The 17436-nt window shown below is 39.6% G+C and overlaps 1 protein-coding gene across 1 annotated transcript; it reads left to right on the top strand.

Moving 5' to 3' along the window:
• The first annotated feature begins 5274 nt into the window (after window positions 1-5274).
• Window positions 5275-17391, top strand: PHPT1 (phosphohistidine phosphatase 1). Its single transcript, XM_072430098.1, has 3 exons — window positions 5275-5637; window positions 15385-15512; window positions 16088-17391. The coding sequence occupies exons 1-3, from the start codon at window positions 5496-5498 to the stop codon at window positions 16178-16180; spliced, it is 363 nt and encodes a 120-aa protein (XP_072286199.1). The 5' UTR covers window positions 5275-5495; the 3' UTR covers window positions 16181-17391.
• Window positions 17392-17436: the final 45 nt, after the last annotated feature.

Raw genomic sequence — 17436 nt, 5'->3', positions numbered from 1 at the left:
GCATTATTACAATTCAGACATTTAAATAGATCCTATGCATATCCTATGGTATTCTTTGCTGTTTGTTCACCACTGAAGACATTACTCTTTACTTCCTGTACCAAAAAAAAGGAACAGGAAGTTAGAAAAAGTCTCAGGACAGGTCTAAAATTTAGAATTTCCCCTCACGAAAACATAGTGGTGAACCTTCCCAATGGGGACAAAGCAACAAAGACTTGGCAGAGGATCTATCCCTTCCCCATGCCATCCAAAACTTAAAAGTTTCAGCTATAGAAACTCTTTGGAAAAAGATATAAAACATATTTTATTAGGATAGCCTCAGGCTGTTTCATTGCATTATGCATGTATGTTGGTGTTTGGGATTTTGTGTCATTGTGTGGTGTGTTATGGGAGCGTTATCATTTAGAATAAGCTGCCAATCTACAGCAACAGATCTCTGAATGAAAGCAGCAAACAGAAGCTTGGAAAAATTGGATCCCCTCTACATGACAATGTCAGGGCTCATATTGGCAGATCTTGTTTTTGTCTTGAAAAAATCAGCATTGGACCAATAGGTCTGTTCTATATTCTTCATCTGACAGACAGCAGGAAGTAGCAGCAATTCCATGCTGTTTCCAGGATGCTCAGTGCAGCGCATACAGGCATTTTCCACCTCTAAAGACTTGAACTGTAAGTGTTTAAAATTAGTAACAAAGCTTGCACAGGCTTTTGCAACTCCTCATAATTTTTTAGGTATTAATTTTTAGTTTTTTAATGCCTAGTTGAAAAGAAGTGTGCCCCCCCCCCACCCCCCATAATAAAAAAAGAACCTTCCAAAAGGCTAAGGACCTTTCTGGTTAGGAAATGGGACAGCAAGGGAATGTGCCCCCTCCTCTCCATTAAAAAGGCCTCAGGAGCTTTTTTTAAATTTATATAATTTATTTTTATGACATGATTTTGTGTTTCAAACTTTATTATACTCATAATAACCCATTCGCTGAAAGGGGTAAATTGGTCACTAAAGACACCACACTTAACCACCCGACCGTTAAACCCGACCTTGGTTCGGGTTTAAAGATTTTGCAAAAATCGATAAACCCAAACTTTGTCGGGTGGTTAAATCCCATCACTTACCTGGTCCCCGCTGTGATGATCCGTTCTGTTCCAGCGTCGATCTCTAAAAAAAAATACTCACCTTCTCCCCGCAGCTCCTCTGGAGACGTCTTCTGTCTTCATCCGGCGAGTGCAGTGGCGATCTCCGGGGTTTCCCGGTGACGTCGCTGCATGCGTCGCTGCAGGCAGGAGGCGGGGCAGGAAATTCAAATCGCTTTTTGTATTGAACTCAAGTCCAATACAAAGAAATCCTTAAATAATATATAAGCTACTGTACATTAAATTATACACTATTTTTTTTTTTTTAAACTTTTTTTTAAAGATTTTTTTTTATGTTTTATAAAAAAAAATTTATTATTAAGTTTATAAAATTTTGGACATATTTCGGTGAGTTATGTGGTAACTCCGTGAATTATAAGTAATTATTGAGTAATTCGGTGAATTATAGCATACAATCTAAAATAAATTTCCATGCAAAAAATTTAACACTTTTTGCATGGAAGTACAGAAGTTTGGAAAGAATTAGAATACCCGGCGTTCGCGTATGCGTCCCTCGGCGATTCCTGATGATGTCCGTGCATGCGCCCGTCGATGGGGGAATTATCGCATTTTCAGTATTTTTCATTTATTTATGTATTCTTGTTTAAGCTGATTTTTTGTGTCTTTTATTTAATTTTATTAAAAGTAATTTTTTTTTTTTTTACATGATTGTAAGTTTCAAACATTTTTTATATTCATGATATCTACTAGACCCCTATTCGGACATATTTCTGTAAGTTACAGGTCTACAATTTAAAAAAAACATTTCATGAAAAACAGTGTACCGCTTTTGGTACAGAAATCTAGACATCAGTGTAACGCCCAGGAGGTTAATATAAAAAAACTTTAATATTTTTGTTTTAATCGATACTTACCTTTTATATTTTCAGAGCTTTGTGTCCCATAGGAGACACAAAGAGGAGAGGTCATCAAAGGACAATTTATTCACTGGATAGGTCATAGTGGGACACATACAGGACAAGGAGACTCACTGGACCCTGCAAAGGTAAGTATTGGTGAAAGTAAGAATAATAAAGATTTTATTTTTATACTCAGTGTTACTGTACTTTCCCCCTGTCAGGAAAAAATGTATCTATTTCTTAAAGAAAAGTCAACTGTTAAGTTAATATTAGGATTGTATGAGAACAGAGACAGACACCAGTTGATCTATAGAGTTGCTGATTTATTTATAAAATTTAGTAGGCGGTACAGAAAAATAAATAATAGGTAAGTAAACAGTGATCCTTCAGAGTCATTGATGGCCCTGAACAATGCATGGCCCTGATATCCATGCTATCTCCCCTCACGCCCCAGTTTATTACTAATTGTTTCTTATTTATACATTAGTCATTGTTGTCATTGTTTCTTATTTACAATCTGGAAAAGAGTCACATATTTATGCACCTTGTTTAAGCATTTCTGAGAGGCCACATAACCTGTTATATCAGAATGAAATGCTTGTAGCTGTTGGGGAAAGTACAGTCCAGTTCTTAGGGCCATCCTAAATAATATTTAATAGGGTGAAGGCCTATATTTGCCTTTATATTTGATACTTATTGAATACAGTAAAATAGACAGAAATGTTGGCCATCCTATTTTTTTAATGATACCATTTAGTCTTTTCACTTTTCCACTACTTTGAGAATGATATGATGTGTGGATGACTTGAGTAAAATTTAAGGCACTCTTTATTTGTGATAGGTCTTCCCCAAAGAAGTAGGATCCTTGTTCTGACCTTTTGGGCGCCAAATCTGCAGACAAATTTAAGTAAATTCCTTGCTGCTGTTTTAGCAGTAACTTTAGCTACCGGTCAGGCCTCGGGCCATCCTGAAAATATATGTCCATGCATACAAGCATATATTTAAATGTTTCATTCTTGGAAGCTGTACACAATCTACTTGAAGTCTTTGGAAGAGGTAGATGAGTGTTTACTAGATATTTTGACTACATGGTCTGGATTATGGCATGAACAGGTAAGGCAGGAAAGAATGTACCTTGCAGCAAAGAGTGTAAATCCGGAAACTATCTAGTTCTTCCTTACTGTGGCAGACATTGCATTCTTACCAAAGTAAATGATCCCATCAGAGAGATGAGTCATCATAGGGTACAATGATCGGGGAAACCAATGGATCTGACCATGCAGCCAGACAGTTTCATCGTCTTTCTTCTTCCACATCCATTTTTTTCTTTTCCTGCTCTTAGGCCTGTTCCTGTAATTTCACTAGGACTTCCAGGTTCACGGACTCTTTATTATCTAAGATGTCATATAACATGGTCCCTATAGGTACTATAGGCAGGAGAATGGCTTCTTTGGTTTTCTCATCTGCCTTTGCATTACCTTGTGCTTCTGAAGTCTGAAGCTTTGTATGGGCCTGTACTTTTACAATGGCTACCTCAGCAGGAAGCTGTAGAGCTGCAAGAAACTCTCCCACTAATTTTGCATTCTTAATTGGCTTACCTGTGGATGTCATGTAATACCTGCCCTTCCATGTTGTCCTATCTTGATGCCAAATGCATAGTGGTTATATGTTCAGAAATTAGCTCTCCCACCTTGGCCAGAGTTCATGCCTAAATCAAAGCTCCCAATTCAGCTTTCTGAACTGACATGTTTACAGGTAAACTCTGTTGATTTAATACATCATCAGTTACCTGTACATGGCTACCCATCATCAATGTAGTATCAAGAGCCATCTATAAATAAAAAATCCTCCGGCACACTAGTGTGCCATGGCAGTGGTTGAAAATCACTGGTTTAGACTGGTTGCACACGGGGGTACATTATACAGACATGTACACATCTCCTATCTCCTAACAGCTGAGGTTCGAGTGAAAGAACTTGTGGCTCACCAGACCAGTGTAATTTAGCAATGTGTAGCAAGGAAGAACCCTGCTAAGCCAAATAGGCTTTACCTACCGGCTGTGCATGTTCAGATTGCTCCAATGCAGTTACTGAGGCTCTGGTCCAACTGTCATCTGTCAATCCCTGAAGTTTCGGCACCAAATGTCAAAGAACAATGTATCTATTTCTTAAAGAATCATCAGCTGTTAATATTACGATCGTAAGAGAACAGACACCAGTTGATCTATAGAGTTGCTGATCTGATTTATTTAGAGAAAATGGTGTTATTTATACAAAATTCAGTAGGCGGTACAGAAAAATAATTAAAAGGTGAAGAAAACAGTGATCCTTCAGGAATCCAGAGTCATTGATGGCCATAAACAATGCATGGCCCTGATATCCAGAGTATCCCCCCTCACGCCCCACTTTATTAGTCATTGTTTCTTATTTATCATTGTTTCCTTTTTATACTTTGGGTAAAAGATACACAAAAGAAACTAATGAGATTAAGAGGACAATCACCTCTAACAACGCAGTTAGCTTTCCTGATATTTCTCATTGATGATTCTGATACAAAATGGAGGCTACAAACAAGATGGCGACAGGGACAAAATAATTTTCCTTCTCATTCCCCAGTGTGTGGGGGCAGACATCTGGGATCTTTCTCAATAAAGGGAGCTTTCAGATTCCACATAAGCCCCCACAACACTGGGACACATTGTGAGGAAAATCCCGTCCTCCATGGATGGTCCTTGCCACTATTGGGGGTAGGTGGGTACGTTTTTTTCCAAAAGGGGTGCTACGTGCTCATTACCCCCTTTCTTTTGCAGGTAAAGAAAGCAGATCCCTAAAGACTTTTATTTATGTATTTATTTTAAAATGCACCTATGTGAAGCTGATGACAAATTTAAAACAAACTATAAATAGGAAAAAAATAGTGCAGATGTCACTGCACATGCAATCTCGTGCATGCTTAGAAGAAGCAGCCTAGGACCCCGCTGGCGTACGCACGTCCAGAACCGCGGAGCACTTACACCGAGCAGTTCCCAGGCTCAGGGAAGTGGGCGGACTATGTCGCTGCACACAGCCCGCCCACTCTCCCATTGCAGGCTCAGAACTGCGACGGGAGAGTGGGCAGGGTTATGTCATAATGACGTCACTCTGGATGAGGTTTCTCCCCTTTGAGTGACGCATGCGTGGTCGGAATCCGGTGATTTTAGTGATCCGCGGACCTAAAAAGGTTGGCGACTGCTGCTTTAGTAAATACAACAGCTGCATTATATTTATTTTGCAGACATTGATACATTTTTAGCTCTTTGCCTTGACTTCGGCTTTAAACTCGGCTCAGTAGTACATCTCTGCAGCAACGCTGAGCGGAAAGACGTCCTCTCATAGGAGGGACAGTATTTTTTTCATTTGCACGTGTTGGTTCCGCGTTCTACGTTCTTATTGGGCAGCCGGCTTGACAGGGCGTTGTGTCTGCTAATTGGCCACCGCTACGTCACTGGCAAGCAAGAAGGCAATCATGGCTGAATTGGAGAAGGTCCCTCTGGTGGATATAGACCCAGACGGCACCTTCAAATACGTTCTGATACGAGTCAGCTACAGGGAGAAGTTGGATGACTACAAAGACATCGTGAGGGGATACGGTTGGGCGGAATATCACGGTGAGAGTAGGCGCCATCTTTCATACGGGCTGCTTTAGCTCTGGTAGCGACGCCTACAGTGTAACACGTGACTCAGGATCTAGCCCTGTACCGTAGTGACGTCATTAAAGTAGTTAGAATGGCGTCTGGCCATTTTAAAGTGAACCTGTCACCAGTGAGATTTGCAAAGGAAATACTAAGGGTTTTTAACCTTTAATTAATGACATATCTAATCAGAGACTGTGTAGCTTTTATCCAGGCACCATATCTGACCCTACATGGAGCTCTGCAAACCTTGGTAGTATCCATTTTCCTGTGTGAACTCCTGACCTGTGTATTTTCAGGATTACTGCCTGTCTCTGGATATAATGTTTGCCCTGTTATAAAAGCCTAAGTTAGTAAATGACAGAGACCCTAGAAGCAGTCAGGACACGCAACACAGAAGCGTCCCACCATCTCTTTATAGAAGGCCATTGGTAAACTAACCTCATTCATTATGATGTAATTTTCCTTTACACAGGTGACATGTTTTTAACCCCTTCAGTACCAACATACTAAATCCTTACCTACCAGTCCAGTCTTCACACTTCTGTTTGACTTCAATTATTTTTCTCATATGGAAGCATTATTTTTTTCTTCCCAAGACGTATGTGCTTTTGTAATATTGAGACAGAAAAAATTGTTTTAGGCTGGGTCTACACAGATGTTTTTAAAAACACATGAAAATGTTCCTACTGCGTTTCTTTGTGTTTTTATGCACTTTTATTAGCGTTTTAAAGCTTGCCTTTAAAACGTTGGAAAACAACTATGTTGCGTTTATGTTTAAAGTGCTATAAACGCTTGAAAACACCCCACTGAAATCAATGGAAGCGTTTACCCGTGTTTTTGGGTGTTTTCCAGAAATAACCCTGCATTTTCATTTTTTTAAACGTTGCAAGCAACGGTATAGATAACACTCAAAAATGTGCCTCAAGGAAATGTCTTGGTTAGCCTATTATTAATTATTGATTAGCCTATTGGAATGCATGAAAATTTCAAACATGGGCTTTTAAAGCCTTAGGGGAAACGCTGGGGAAAATGTCCGTGTAGACCAGAGGTAGGCAAACTTTTGTGGCCACTAGGCTATTTGAGGGGTGGGCAGGAGCACAATAGGCCGGAATCCCTCTTGAGTCTTGCCCAATTGGCTCTGCCCCCACCAGGAACACCCCCTAAAGGGAAATCCCTCTCCTCCATATTCATTGCGGAGGAGATTGATTTCCCTTCAGGGGGCTTTCCCTATTTACCCGGGTGGCAGAAGTATTAACGCCAGCTTCAGTAAATAGGGGAGCTGCAGCAAGAGGAGGCTCAAGAGCTGCATGTGGCTCCACCTCTGGTAATTTGTTCCTGCCTAACACCCCCTGGCCAATCCGGCGGGCAACCCACGGCTCCGAAGCTGTGGGTTGCCAGCCAGGATTAGGCCGGATCGGCCAGGGGGCATTAGACCGGAACAACCAACCGGCTACGCTGTATCTGGCCTAAAGGCCCGAGTTTGTCGACCTCTGGTGTAGACTAAGCCTAAAAGAAAACCAAGAAAAAGTGCTTTTAACCCCCCTAGCAGAAATACCGAGTGTGATTTGGGGTGGATTTTACTAGCAAAAAGCAGTAATCCTGAGTCACACTCGGGGTAACTTTAGAAGCCCTCCTTACCATTTCCCCACGCACCAGCGGCGATCTAATGGTCCTGCTGTGATGCCGGTCCGTCAGGGGGCGTGGATGGGCAGGAAATTTAAAAGCAGATTACCGAGTAATCTTTTAAATACCACCCGGGTCCCGGCCACGCTGCTGCTCGCATCAGCAGTGAGATGCGAAGCACAATGCAGGACTTCTGCATTGTGCTTCACATCTAAGTGCAGATGCGAGCAGCAATAGTAAATTCTGGGGGTGATGCCAGCTGGCACCACCCCCGAAATTTGCTATTGCTGCTCGCATCTCCTGGAAGATGCGATGCACAATGCAGAAGGACTGCATTGTGCTTTGCATCTCCCTGGAGATGCAGAGCAGGAGCAGCAGCGTCGTGGTGAGGCGGGCGGGACATCCCCACTCGCATCACCCGGGAGGATGTGACATCTTCCAGGTGATGCGAGTGGTGATGTTTTCGGGGGTGTGGCCGGGCGGGAAATTTAAAAGCAGATTAGAATATAATCTGCTTTTTAATGGGTTTTACAGTAAAAAAAAAAAACACTATATAACATACAATAAAAATAAAAGTACATTTTTAATTTTATATTTTTTTTTAAATTGCATTGTTGTTGTCTATTATTTCATTATTTTTTTTTAATTATTATTTATAATTATGTAATATATTAATATTTATCATTATAATATAATAAATAAATTTATTTATCATACCCAGGAGGTAATCCTAAGAATTACAGGCCCACAATATAAACAAAAGTTTCTAGGCAAAAAAATTAGGATCATTTTTTGCATCAAAAACTGACAGAATTAGAAAGCTAGGGAGGTTAATGTATATATTATTACATGCCAGGGCCCTCTTCTTACACTCCCCTCCTTCTCTGTCTCTCTCTGTTCCCTTCTCTCTTTCTCTCTTTTTGTCCCCTTCTTTTCTCTCTCTCCCCCCCCCTTCCCTTTTCTCTCATTTCTCTCCCCCTCTTCTCTCTGTCTTTTCCCCAACATCTCTCTCTCTTCTTTCTCCCCTTCTTTTTTCTCTCTTCCCCCTTCTCTCTCTCCCCTCCCCCCTCTCTCTCCTTCTCTCTCTCTCTCCCCCTGATCGGGGGTGGCTTACTTAATGGGGATGTCCTAAAATCGGGGAAACACGGTATATATATATATATATATATATATATATACATAAACACACATACTGTTTAGGGATGGGATCAGGGAGGTTTTTGGAACACACATAACTCACATTGACAGGGAGGGGGAGGGAGAGTATAATTAGCAGCAATTGCTGTGTCCTAATACAGTGATCACTATCATTATCACAGTGACCACCTGTTCAAGAACCAAGCTGCTGTTTGAACAGAGACTGAGTCTCTGGGGCTGTTGACATCATTAATCAGCAGTCGCCAACCAGTGGTCCACAAGAAAATTTTGGTGGTCAGCAGCTCTGGCTGTTGCACCCCTGAGCAGGGTCAAGAAAAACAACCCTGCTGGCGAGGCGCACCAGCCAGGGTCACTGTACAAATCCCAGGCTCAGGGAAGTGGGTGGGCTGTGTCCCTGGACACAACCCGTGCACTCTCCCATCGCACGCTCAGATCTGCGAGGAAATTGGGTGGGGTTCTGGCATCATGAGGTCACTATGGGGAAGGTTTCTGCTCCTTTGAGTAACACCCAGCTCTCAGGCTGTGGAGTTGGTAGATAAATTCTACAACTCCCGACTCTTCAGTTTCTGGTACCCCTGACTCCGACTCCTCTGTATTTACAGGGTTTCTCATTTTATCTTCACATTTTGCATTCAAACTTCACATTTTTGCAACCAAACTTCACAAAAAAATGTAGACACCCTAATTATTCAAAAATCAATACATTTAAAATAAAATTTAATATAGCACAATATTTTTACCATGAAAGTTTTTCTCAAGAAACATTAATAAAAATATATGAAAATAAATTGATGATTTGTCAATTATTATGTTTTTTATTTTATATAATTTTAAAATGAATATCTTTATTTTAGAGATTTATACTAAGTTTTAAGATAACAATATTATTCATCTTTTTATCTTCAAAGTTATTAGCTTTATGTTTAGTATTGCAATTACCCTTATGGTCAGAGAATTAGGTAATGCAGAACGTCAAAGAGTGGCAGACCGTTATCCAAATGGAAGTAATGCTTCCTAGATAGCAATGGTTTTGGGTTGTAATCGTACAACCATAACCAAAATGAATAAGACCTATGAATCTTCCGGTAGAGTGGAAAAATTACCGAGAGGAGGTCTGAGAAATTCAAAGTTGGATGAAGCCCATAAGGAGGAGTTACGCAAGTTATTGTCCGAAGATTAAAGAACTTCCTTATTTCCTGCAAGGTGCAATGATTCCCACTCTCTTCAAGAAACTCTCCCCAAAAAAAATTTCTTGATCTCATTGGTAAGGAAGAAGGAAAAAACATCTACTTTATTGATGAAGTAGGTTTTTACATCTCAATGAGAACCAAAAGGGGAAGATCTCCTATTGGGCAAAGGGGGGGGGGGGGGGGCATGTTGTGGCTTGAGTGCGTTCCAGAAATTATTCAATTTGTTGTGTGAGGAATAAAAATGGGACCTTCCGCTTTAAGTCACAAGCACGAGCATTTAATCAAGAAGCATTTCTCAATATTATTGATGAGGTTTTGAATGTTTTTTAGTGAAAAGAGTGTTCAGCATGCCATCCTAATTATGGATAATGTCCCCTTTCATAAAATTAGCCAGGTAAAGAACTTGGTTAAAAGTAAGGGACACCAACTCCTATTTTTACCATCATACTTTCAATTTCTTAATCCTGTTGAGAACATGTTCTCTAAATGGAAAGAAGTAAGAAAAAATAGGCTAATTCATTTGGGTGCTTTATTAGAAAGCATCAATAGTGTATTTTTAACAATAAGCGAGCAGGATTGCTCAAATTTTTATACAAAAATGTTTAGCTTTTTGCCTAAATACCTAGGAGGATAATAAGTCATTTAATTAACTATTACATATTTTTATTAATTGTTTCTTGAGAAAAACTTTTATGGTAAATATATTGTGTTATATTTAGGTTTTAATACATTTATTGATTTATAAACGGGTTTTTTGTGAAGTTTGAATGCAAAATAATTTTTTGACAAGGGTGATTTTTTTTTTTTTTTGTGAAGCTTGGTTGTAAAAGTGTGAAGATAAAATGAGAAACCCTGGAATATGCTAATGTATTTTCCACGTTGATTGAAGGAAGGCAACGTACACACCATTTAACCACAGAACTACTGGCTAGGAAGCTGACGCTCTACTGTAATGACCAGTTTAAACAAAAGACAAAAAAATGAAAACAGTAAGGTTTATTGTTTTTATCAAGTGGCTATAAAGTAGTAGCATAGCATGCATAAAAATTTAGGAACAGGGACTTTACCAGTTTAAAAATATGAACCACATTCTTTGGTAGTTTTAAAACAAAATCAAAGCTTAACTACATGAACAAAAAAAAAAGTTGGAAAACCTAAAACAGTTTTTATATTAAACTTGGAATATAGTTGTAGAGTGAAATACCTGTTAAATGCAATCCAAAACTAACTCAATGTAGTGTTGTTCTAAGAAACAGATTTGCTTCTGCCAGATCCTTTTTCATAGAAGCTCTTAAATCTGACTTGATTATTTTTAGAGCTGAAAATAGTCTTTCAACATTGACTTGGGTGGGTGGCATTGCTGTTACTGTTCTAGCCACTTCACTAATAATCTCGGGATAAACAAGGATGGCTTCTTCTACAGTTGGTTTCGATGAGTGATCATACTTTTCTACCTCTCCTAATTCTTTAAAAAACTCCTGCTAGAATCTCTTTATTTGGACATTTTCTGGTCATTTATCTTTCACGCATATGCAATGTCGCTTTACTGTTGAAAGTTCCATTTTGTCCAAGTAGGAATCAAAGTCTAAAGCTGCGTACACACTTGCAATTTTTGTCGTTGGAAAGGATCTTTCACGATCCTTTCCAACGACAAGGGAGTGCACGATGCATGAACGGTGCTGTACATACAGCACCGTTCATGCTCTATGGAGAGGGGAGGGGGAGAGCGACGGAGCGGCACCCTGCTGCGCGCTCTCCTCTTCCCTTTCATTAGGATCGGCTGTCGTCCATCGTCCGTGGATCCGGCAGGTCGGTCGTCCGGACGATGGACGACACCGACTGTACACACGGCAGATTTTCGCCCGATAATTGGCCGATGCCGATTATCGGGCGATAAAAATCTGACGTGTGTACGTAGCTTTATTCTTCATTTGAAGAGAAAGATCATGAGTTATCAGTGCTTATAGCTTCATCCAGTGGTGGTGTTTCAGGTAGTAATCCCTTCATGCGAACTGCTACATCATAGAGGGCCTTTTTTGCAGTATCAGTCTGGTCATCGCTCAACAAAATTCGGCTCATTGGATCAACATAAATAGCAGCTAACAAGATTTGATTATCCAGTAAGAGATTCTCTCTTTTCTTCATTGAAATAACAATGCCATCAGCTTTTAATCCGCCACTTTTGTTCAGGCAATATATCAAGCACTTCCATTTCAAGAAGGATTTACCAGGTGTTAAATCTTCAGATTGCAAACTCTTGGTGACAGTAAAAGGGTTAGAATGTAGATTTTCCAGTGCTTCTACTTGTGTCCACTGGCTTTCATTTAATAAAACATTTTCATTGTCCAGTTCTTCAAGAAAGTCTTTTAGTTCAAGCAAACGCTTTACCATAAAATAAGTGCTTCCCCAGCGTGTTGCTTGATGCAAAATGGCTCCTTTTCCTGCATGTCTTTTCAAAATGCCATCTGTTTTAGGGGCCCTGGCTGCAACAGTTACTTGCCTCAATTTGCCAATTAGAGTAGCTGCATGACGATCTTTCAATCCATCTCCTATTGCAAGTTGCAGAGTATGAACAGCATAACGCATATGTTGAAAAGTAGTACGCTTAAATGCTTCTTCAACAATGTTATCCAAAATGTCTATATTCTCTTCACTTTCTCCAATACTTGCAGAACTGTCTTCCTTTAATATCTGCCTGTTACTTTCTTCATCTACTTTCTTCATTTTTCAATTGTGCTTAACATATTAGAAGCATTATCTGTCACAATACATAGAATCTGTATCAAAATCCAAATCTTCTAGAACATTCTGCACTAACTTCTGAAGATAGTTACTGGTGTGATGTGCCTGGGTGTCCTTAACTGCCAAGGTTTGCGTTATTGTTTTATTATTTTCATCAACAAATCTAACATTATTAGCAAAATAATTGACTCTGTGACGCGTGCATGCATACATTTTTATGAGGACAAAATGTCCCTTCAGACTTTTTCGTAGTTCTTCCTTTTTACATTTGGCCTCTTCAATTATAAGTTTCCTAATACTTTCCCATTTTCTAGACAAAACACCAAGTTTTTTAGCCATTTCTCCATTTAGGCCTAAAAAGGCTGGCTGTGAAAAGAAGGATATCGGTACACTATTCTTTACTACCATTTCAATAATGTATTTTTTGAATTTTTTCTGCTGTCATTGTTATGATAACTTTGTCAGATATAAAGAATTTTCTTAGTTGTGTTTGGTCCACAGTAGATTTCTGAACATTTTTTATCCTAAAAGTAGAGGGAATATTTTCATTGATATCTTTCTCATTCACAACTTCTAACACTTTAGGGTGAAAACACTGCAAGTGTCATTTCAAATCTGATGCTCTTGTAGGTGCATTTGTGTTAGACCCACTGAAACTGCTAATTTTTACATCACATTGTTTTTCACCATCCTCTTCAAGAATACATTGCCACACGTAATGTTTCCCATCACTTGATAATGTAAAGTGCTCATAACAGCAGACATTATTGTGTTTGTTGACAGACTTTTTGCCCTTGTAAATAGGGTGCCGCTTTCACTGAAATATAAATATAAAATATGTCATACTAACTAGCATATTCCTTGAATTAAATAAAAACATACACATAGTCCTGCACTATTGCAAACATACATACAACACGGCACTATACACACAAATAAGCTATAGCCCTGCACTATACTTAATTTGTCCTTTAATAGACATAATTTGTCCTATACATAAAAACATGCACAAACATATGTAGGCACACAACACAGAGTCCTACATTTTACTCAGAAACATACACACAATATGCACCATACACAAACATTCATACATTGCTGCACCATACACACAAACATACACATAGCCCTGCGGTTTAATCCAGAAACATACACACAGCCTTTCATCCTAGTACCTACAGTACAGCAGTTTTAAAAGGAATATGAACATTTACAGTTGAATCCAAAAAGCTGTTCCTCCGAGTTCTTCTAAGCTCCTTTAGCAGACAGAAGAAGTTGAGCAGACCCTGCTGTCTTTATCTTTGTTTGCTGATCTTCTGCTGAAGGCAGGGCAGTGGGAGGCTGCAGAGCCAGGGGCCACTTAACTAACTTCCTAGTATTACGTGGTGTGCAAATCGATGTTAAAGTTCAGCCCTAAATGGGAGCATATAGGAAGAGTGCGGACAGGACACCTAAACACACATCAGGCCATAGCACTCACCTACACCCTCATCATTACACTTGTGTACACTCAAATGAACTTGTTAAACACATTGGCCATGATTTATGAAAGCTCTCCAAGGCTGGAGAGGATACACTTTCATCAGTGAAGCTGGGTGGTCCAGTAAACCTGGAATGGATCTGGTCCAGTATTCAAAATATTTGCTAGCAAATAGCAAATAATTTTTAAAAATCCATTTCATGTTTTCTGGACCACCCAGCTTCACTTCTGAAAGTGTATTCTCTCCAGCCTTGGAGAGCTTTCATAAATTAGTCCACTATATCTGAAATAAAATAAAAACACTTTTTGTAATACTTTTTGTAGTACATAATCCAGATTACAATAATGTGAATGTCAGGTTGTATGATAGCTCAGCTGAACTTCACACTAGTAGAACTACAACTATGCACTGGGCTTTATTCTTACATCAGAGAAGTACTTAATTATGACTATTGTTTGTGAAATAGGATATTTGAACTTGTATTTTTTTTAATATAATTTAAATTTATCAGGAGATGGAGCACATTTTTATCGACTCCAACTCCAGGTACCCAAAATTGTCTCCGACTCCACAGCCCTGCCGACTCCCTCACTCATGCGCGGTCAGTAGGTGGTAATTTTAGTAGTCCACGGGACCGAAGGCATTTGCGACCACTGCCATAAATGATATTGATGGCTGTAGGATAATAAAATAGTGGTTGTGGTCCAGCGCTGTCCTGGAACTCTTCTTCCTCCCTGGCGCCAAGAAAGCACTGGGCCATCTTCTGTCTTCTTTTTCTTCTGACGTATCCAGAAAAAAAAGGAAGATGGCCACGCTTGGTGCTTTCTCTGTGCTGGCACGCAGAGGAGTTCAAAGGCAGCGCTAGACCACATCGAGGTCGGTGTAAAAGGGAATAAAAAAATAGTGCCGATGTCACTGCATAGTGTAGGAAAATGCCTTTTCTGTGCATGCCTAATCTCGGGTGGCTATGCGCAGCCATTCTGTCTTGATTGCTGAGGCAATCAAGAAGAAAAGGGGCAGTGCTTTCACTTAAACATCAGTGGAAGGACTAAAGTATGAATTTTAAAGCTGGCTCTAGAACTGTATAAGAGACACAAAATTGCAGCCGTTTATTTTCATATCACTTAATTTTAAGTGCCTAAATTTAACCCGGGATCAGTCTTATGCAGTTTCAGTAAGGCAGAGCAAGACTGTGAAAGGAAGTAACAAAAGATGTCTATCAGTTTATCTGCTGATAAGAAGCATACTGATGGCTGGAGAAAGCAGAGTGACAAAGAGGTGAAAAAGACAGAAAAAGTACTGCATAGGAAAAATCTTTGGATTGAAGGAGAATTTTGCAGCAAAAGCTGTTTTTTCATTCATATAATTTTTTTGTTTTTTAGCTGCAGTTCTGGTTTAAATATGATAAAGGTAGAAAATGACCACTATTTATAAAACATTCTCATTGACAATTTTTTTCCCTACCATTTGAACAATAAGCAGTGATACTGACAGGACCTGGCACTTTTTGTTTTGTTTTGTTGCAGCTGATATCTATGACAAAGCCGCTGAGGAGATTGAGAAGGACCATGTGCTGGACTGTGAGTGCCTGGGAGGAGGCCGAATCGCCCATTGCTGCAGCAGCAAGAAGATCCATATTTATGGCTACTCTGTGGTAACTGATTCTACAGACTAGCTTTACTTTCTGTCTTTTCATTGCTGTGCAGACATGTGCGCGCCTTTGTTTCCATGTTCTGTTGTATGTTAAAGTGGAACTCCAAGTCCATTAAAATGTAGCCCCACCCCACCCCACTCTAGCCTTATTTTTCCTCTCAAGAACCATCAGCCTGGAGGCAAGCAGTGGGCCGGCTCTTGAGAGGTGGTATGTAAATATTAAGCTAGCTACATTTGCATGCTGATTATTAATTATGCGGTGGGCCAGAGACAGTAAGGCTGGGGTTACAAGGACTAAATGGCGATGAACTTCCACCAGCCAGGAAATGAGACCAGCTGGAGCTTCTATTGCACACTGGAAATCGCAAGGTGTGCAGGCTGGTAGCCTTTGCATGTTACCTGTCTACAGGGGTTTGAGCTTTGTGGTCCTCATTGCAGGATGGTAATCTTCTATGATGGTAGCCTATATACAGGGGATTTGACAATATTGAAAATTAGTTATAGTCTCTGTATTAGTCTGTTGCTAAAAAGTGAATAGATTGAAAAAAAAATTCACGCATTCTTTGACTTTTGCAGGGATTTGGTCGGGCCAGACACTCAGTGACCATGGAATTGATCAAGACTAAATATCCAGGCTATGAAGTCACCTGGTCAAATGAAGGATACTGAGAAGCCACCCAATGACCATGCAGAATTCTGGGACCCGGTGTTACTAGTCTAAGGCCTAAATTGAGTTTATAGTCTTCTGCTACTTAGCAGTTTACCATTGTTATTGTTTTTACTGTCCTTTTTTTGCATCAGGTTGCAGAAAACATAATTCTTTGAAATAGGTTTAATCACTCACTGTACTAAGGAATATTAGAAACAATGCTTGCAGACCTGTTATTGTGAAAATACTAAATCCATGGCTGCCATACTGAACCAATTCATTTGACGCAATTATAAGTTTCAGGAATTGTTACCTAAATCTGACTTTCAAATCTATATGCCTTTTCAGATACAGAGACTTTGAAATGATTGTCAGAGACAACCAGGTAAGGCATTATAGCCTGTGTATTCCATTTAAATCTTCATATTCATGGAATACATAAGGTAAAATGCAAGGTCTGCTTACACTGCATAGGCCTTATTCCCATTCACAAATCAACCACTGGTAGTCGGTGTCTGATAAACCTGTATAAGAAAATATATATTTACATCACACCTGTCTTTTGAAACTCTAGGCTTGACAGCCTTCCAGGGAGATCTCTGGGGAATGGAGAGCAGGCAAAGTCTAGAGAGAAGACACTCCAGTCTAGTGCAAGTACACTGCTCTGGAATTGAAGCTGATCTGTATTCCCCATGATCTAACCAAATGCAGTGACAACATCGCTGTCTTGGCACCTCAGGCTGAAGACAGGGGTGAGATATTCTACAATATTTATTCTTTACAGTTGCATTTTACATCTACTAATAGTAGTTGAATTGTGAAGGAGAGGCCCTGCTCAGTGTAGCAAAACCTTGCATTTTGAAAGCTCCATTGTATGCCTTCCTTCTGTCCAGGAGGGGCAATGTTGTATTTTCACATAACAAAAGGTACAGCTTTCCTAGACAAGAAGAAAACTATTTTGTTGGCTGAACTTTATTCCACAATAATCATATTTGTTTTTGCTAATTTACCAGTAACATTGGAGACTTGGTGAGTGGATTGGAGAGTGTTTGCTTCAGCAGTGTTATGAAATCATGCTCAATACATTGGAAGATGTTGTGTATATTGGATTGGCAAACAGAATGTTCTTCACTATGAAAGTGTCAGCTTATGGTAACACCAAGGATCCTAATGCCACAAAATCTCTCTTTTACGAGTATTTCCTGTGTAAATAAAGTAATCTTTAAACATCCTAGTAGACCTGAGTAATTTTTACTAGTATTTATTGTGTAATTTA

Source organism: Pyxicephalus adspersus, chromosome Z (genome assembly GCF_032062135.1).
Source record: "Pyxicephalus adspersus chromosome Z, UCB_Pads_2.0, whole genome shotgun sequence".
In the NCBI taxonomy this organism is placed as follows: Eukaryota; Metazoa; Chordata; class Amphibia; order Anura; family Pyxicephalidae; genus Pyxicephalus; species Pyxicephalus adspersus.
This window is presented reverse-complemented; position numbering and strand designations above follow the sequence as displayed.

Coding starts and splice junctions, on each gene's coding strand:
- PHPT1 (XM_072430098.1), top strand. CDS start 5,496: ATGGCTGAATTGGAGAAGGTCCCTCTGGTGGATATAGACCCAGACGGC. Junction 5,638..15,384: donor CGGTTGGGCGGAATATCACG/GTGAGAGTAGGC, acceptor GTTTTGTTGCAG/CTGATATCTATGACAAAGCC. Junction 15,513..16,087: donor ATATTTATGGCTACTCTGTG/GTAACTGATTCT, acceptor TGACTTTTGCAG/GGATTTGGTCGGGCCAGACA.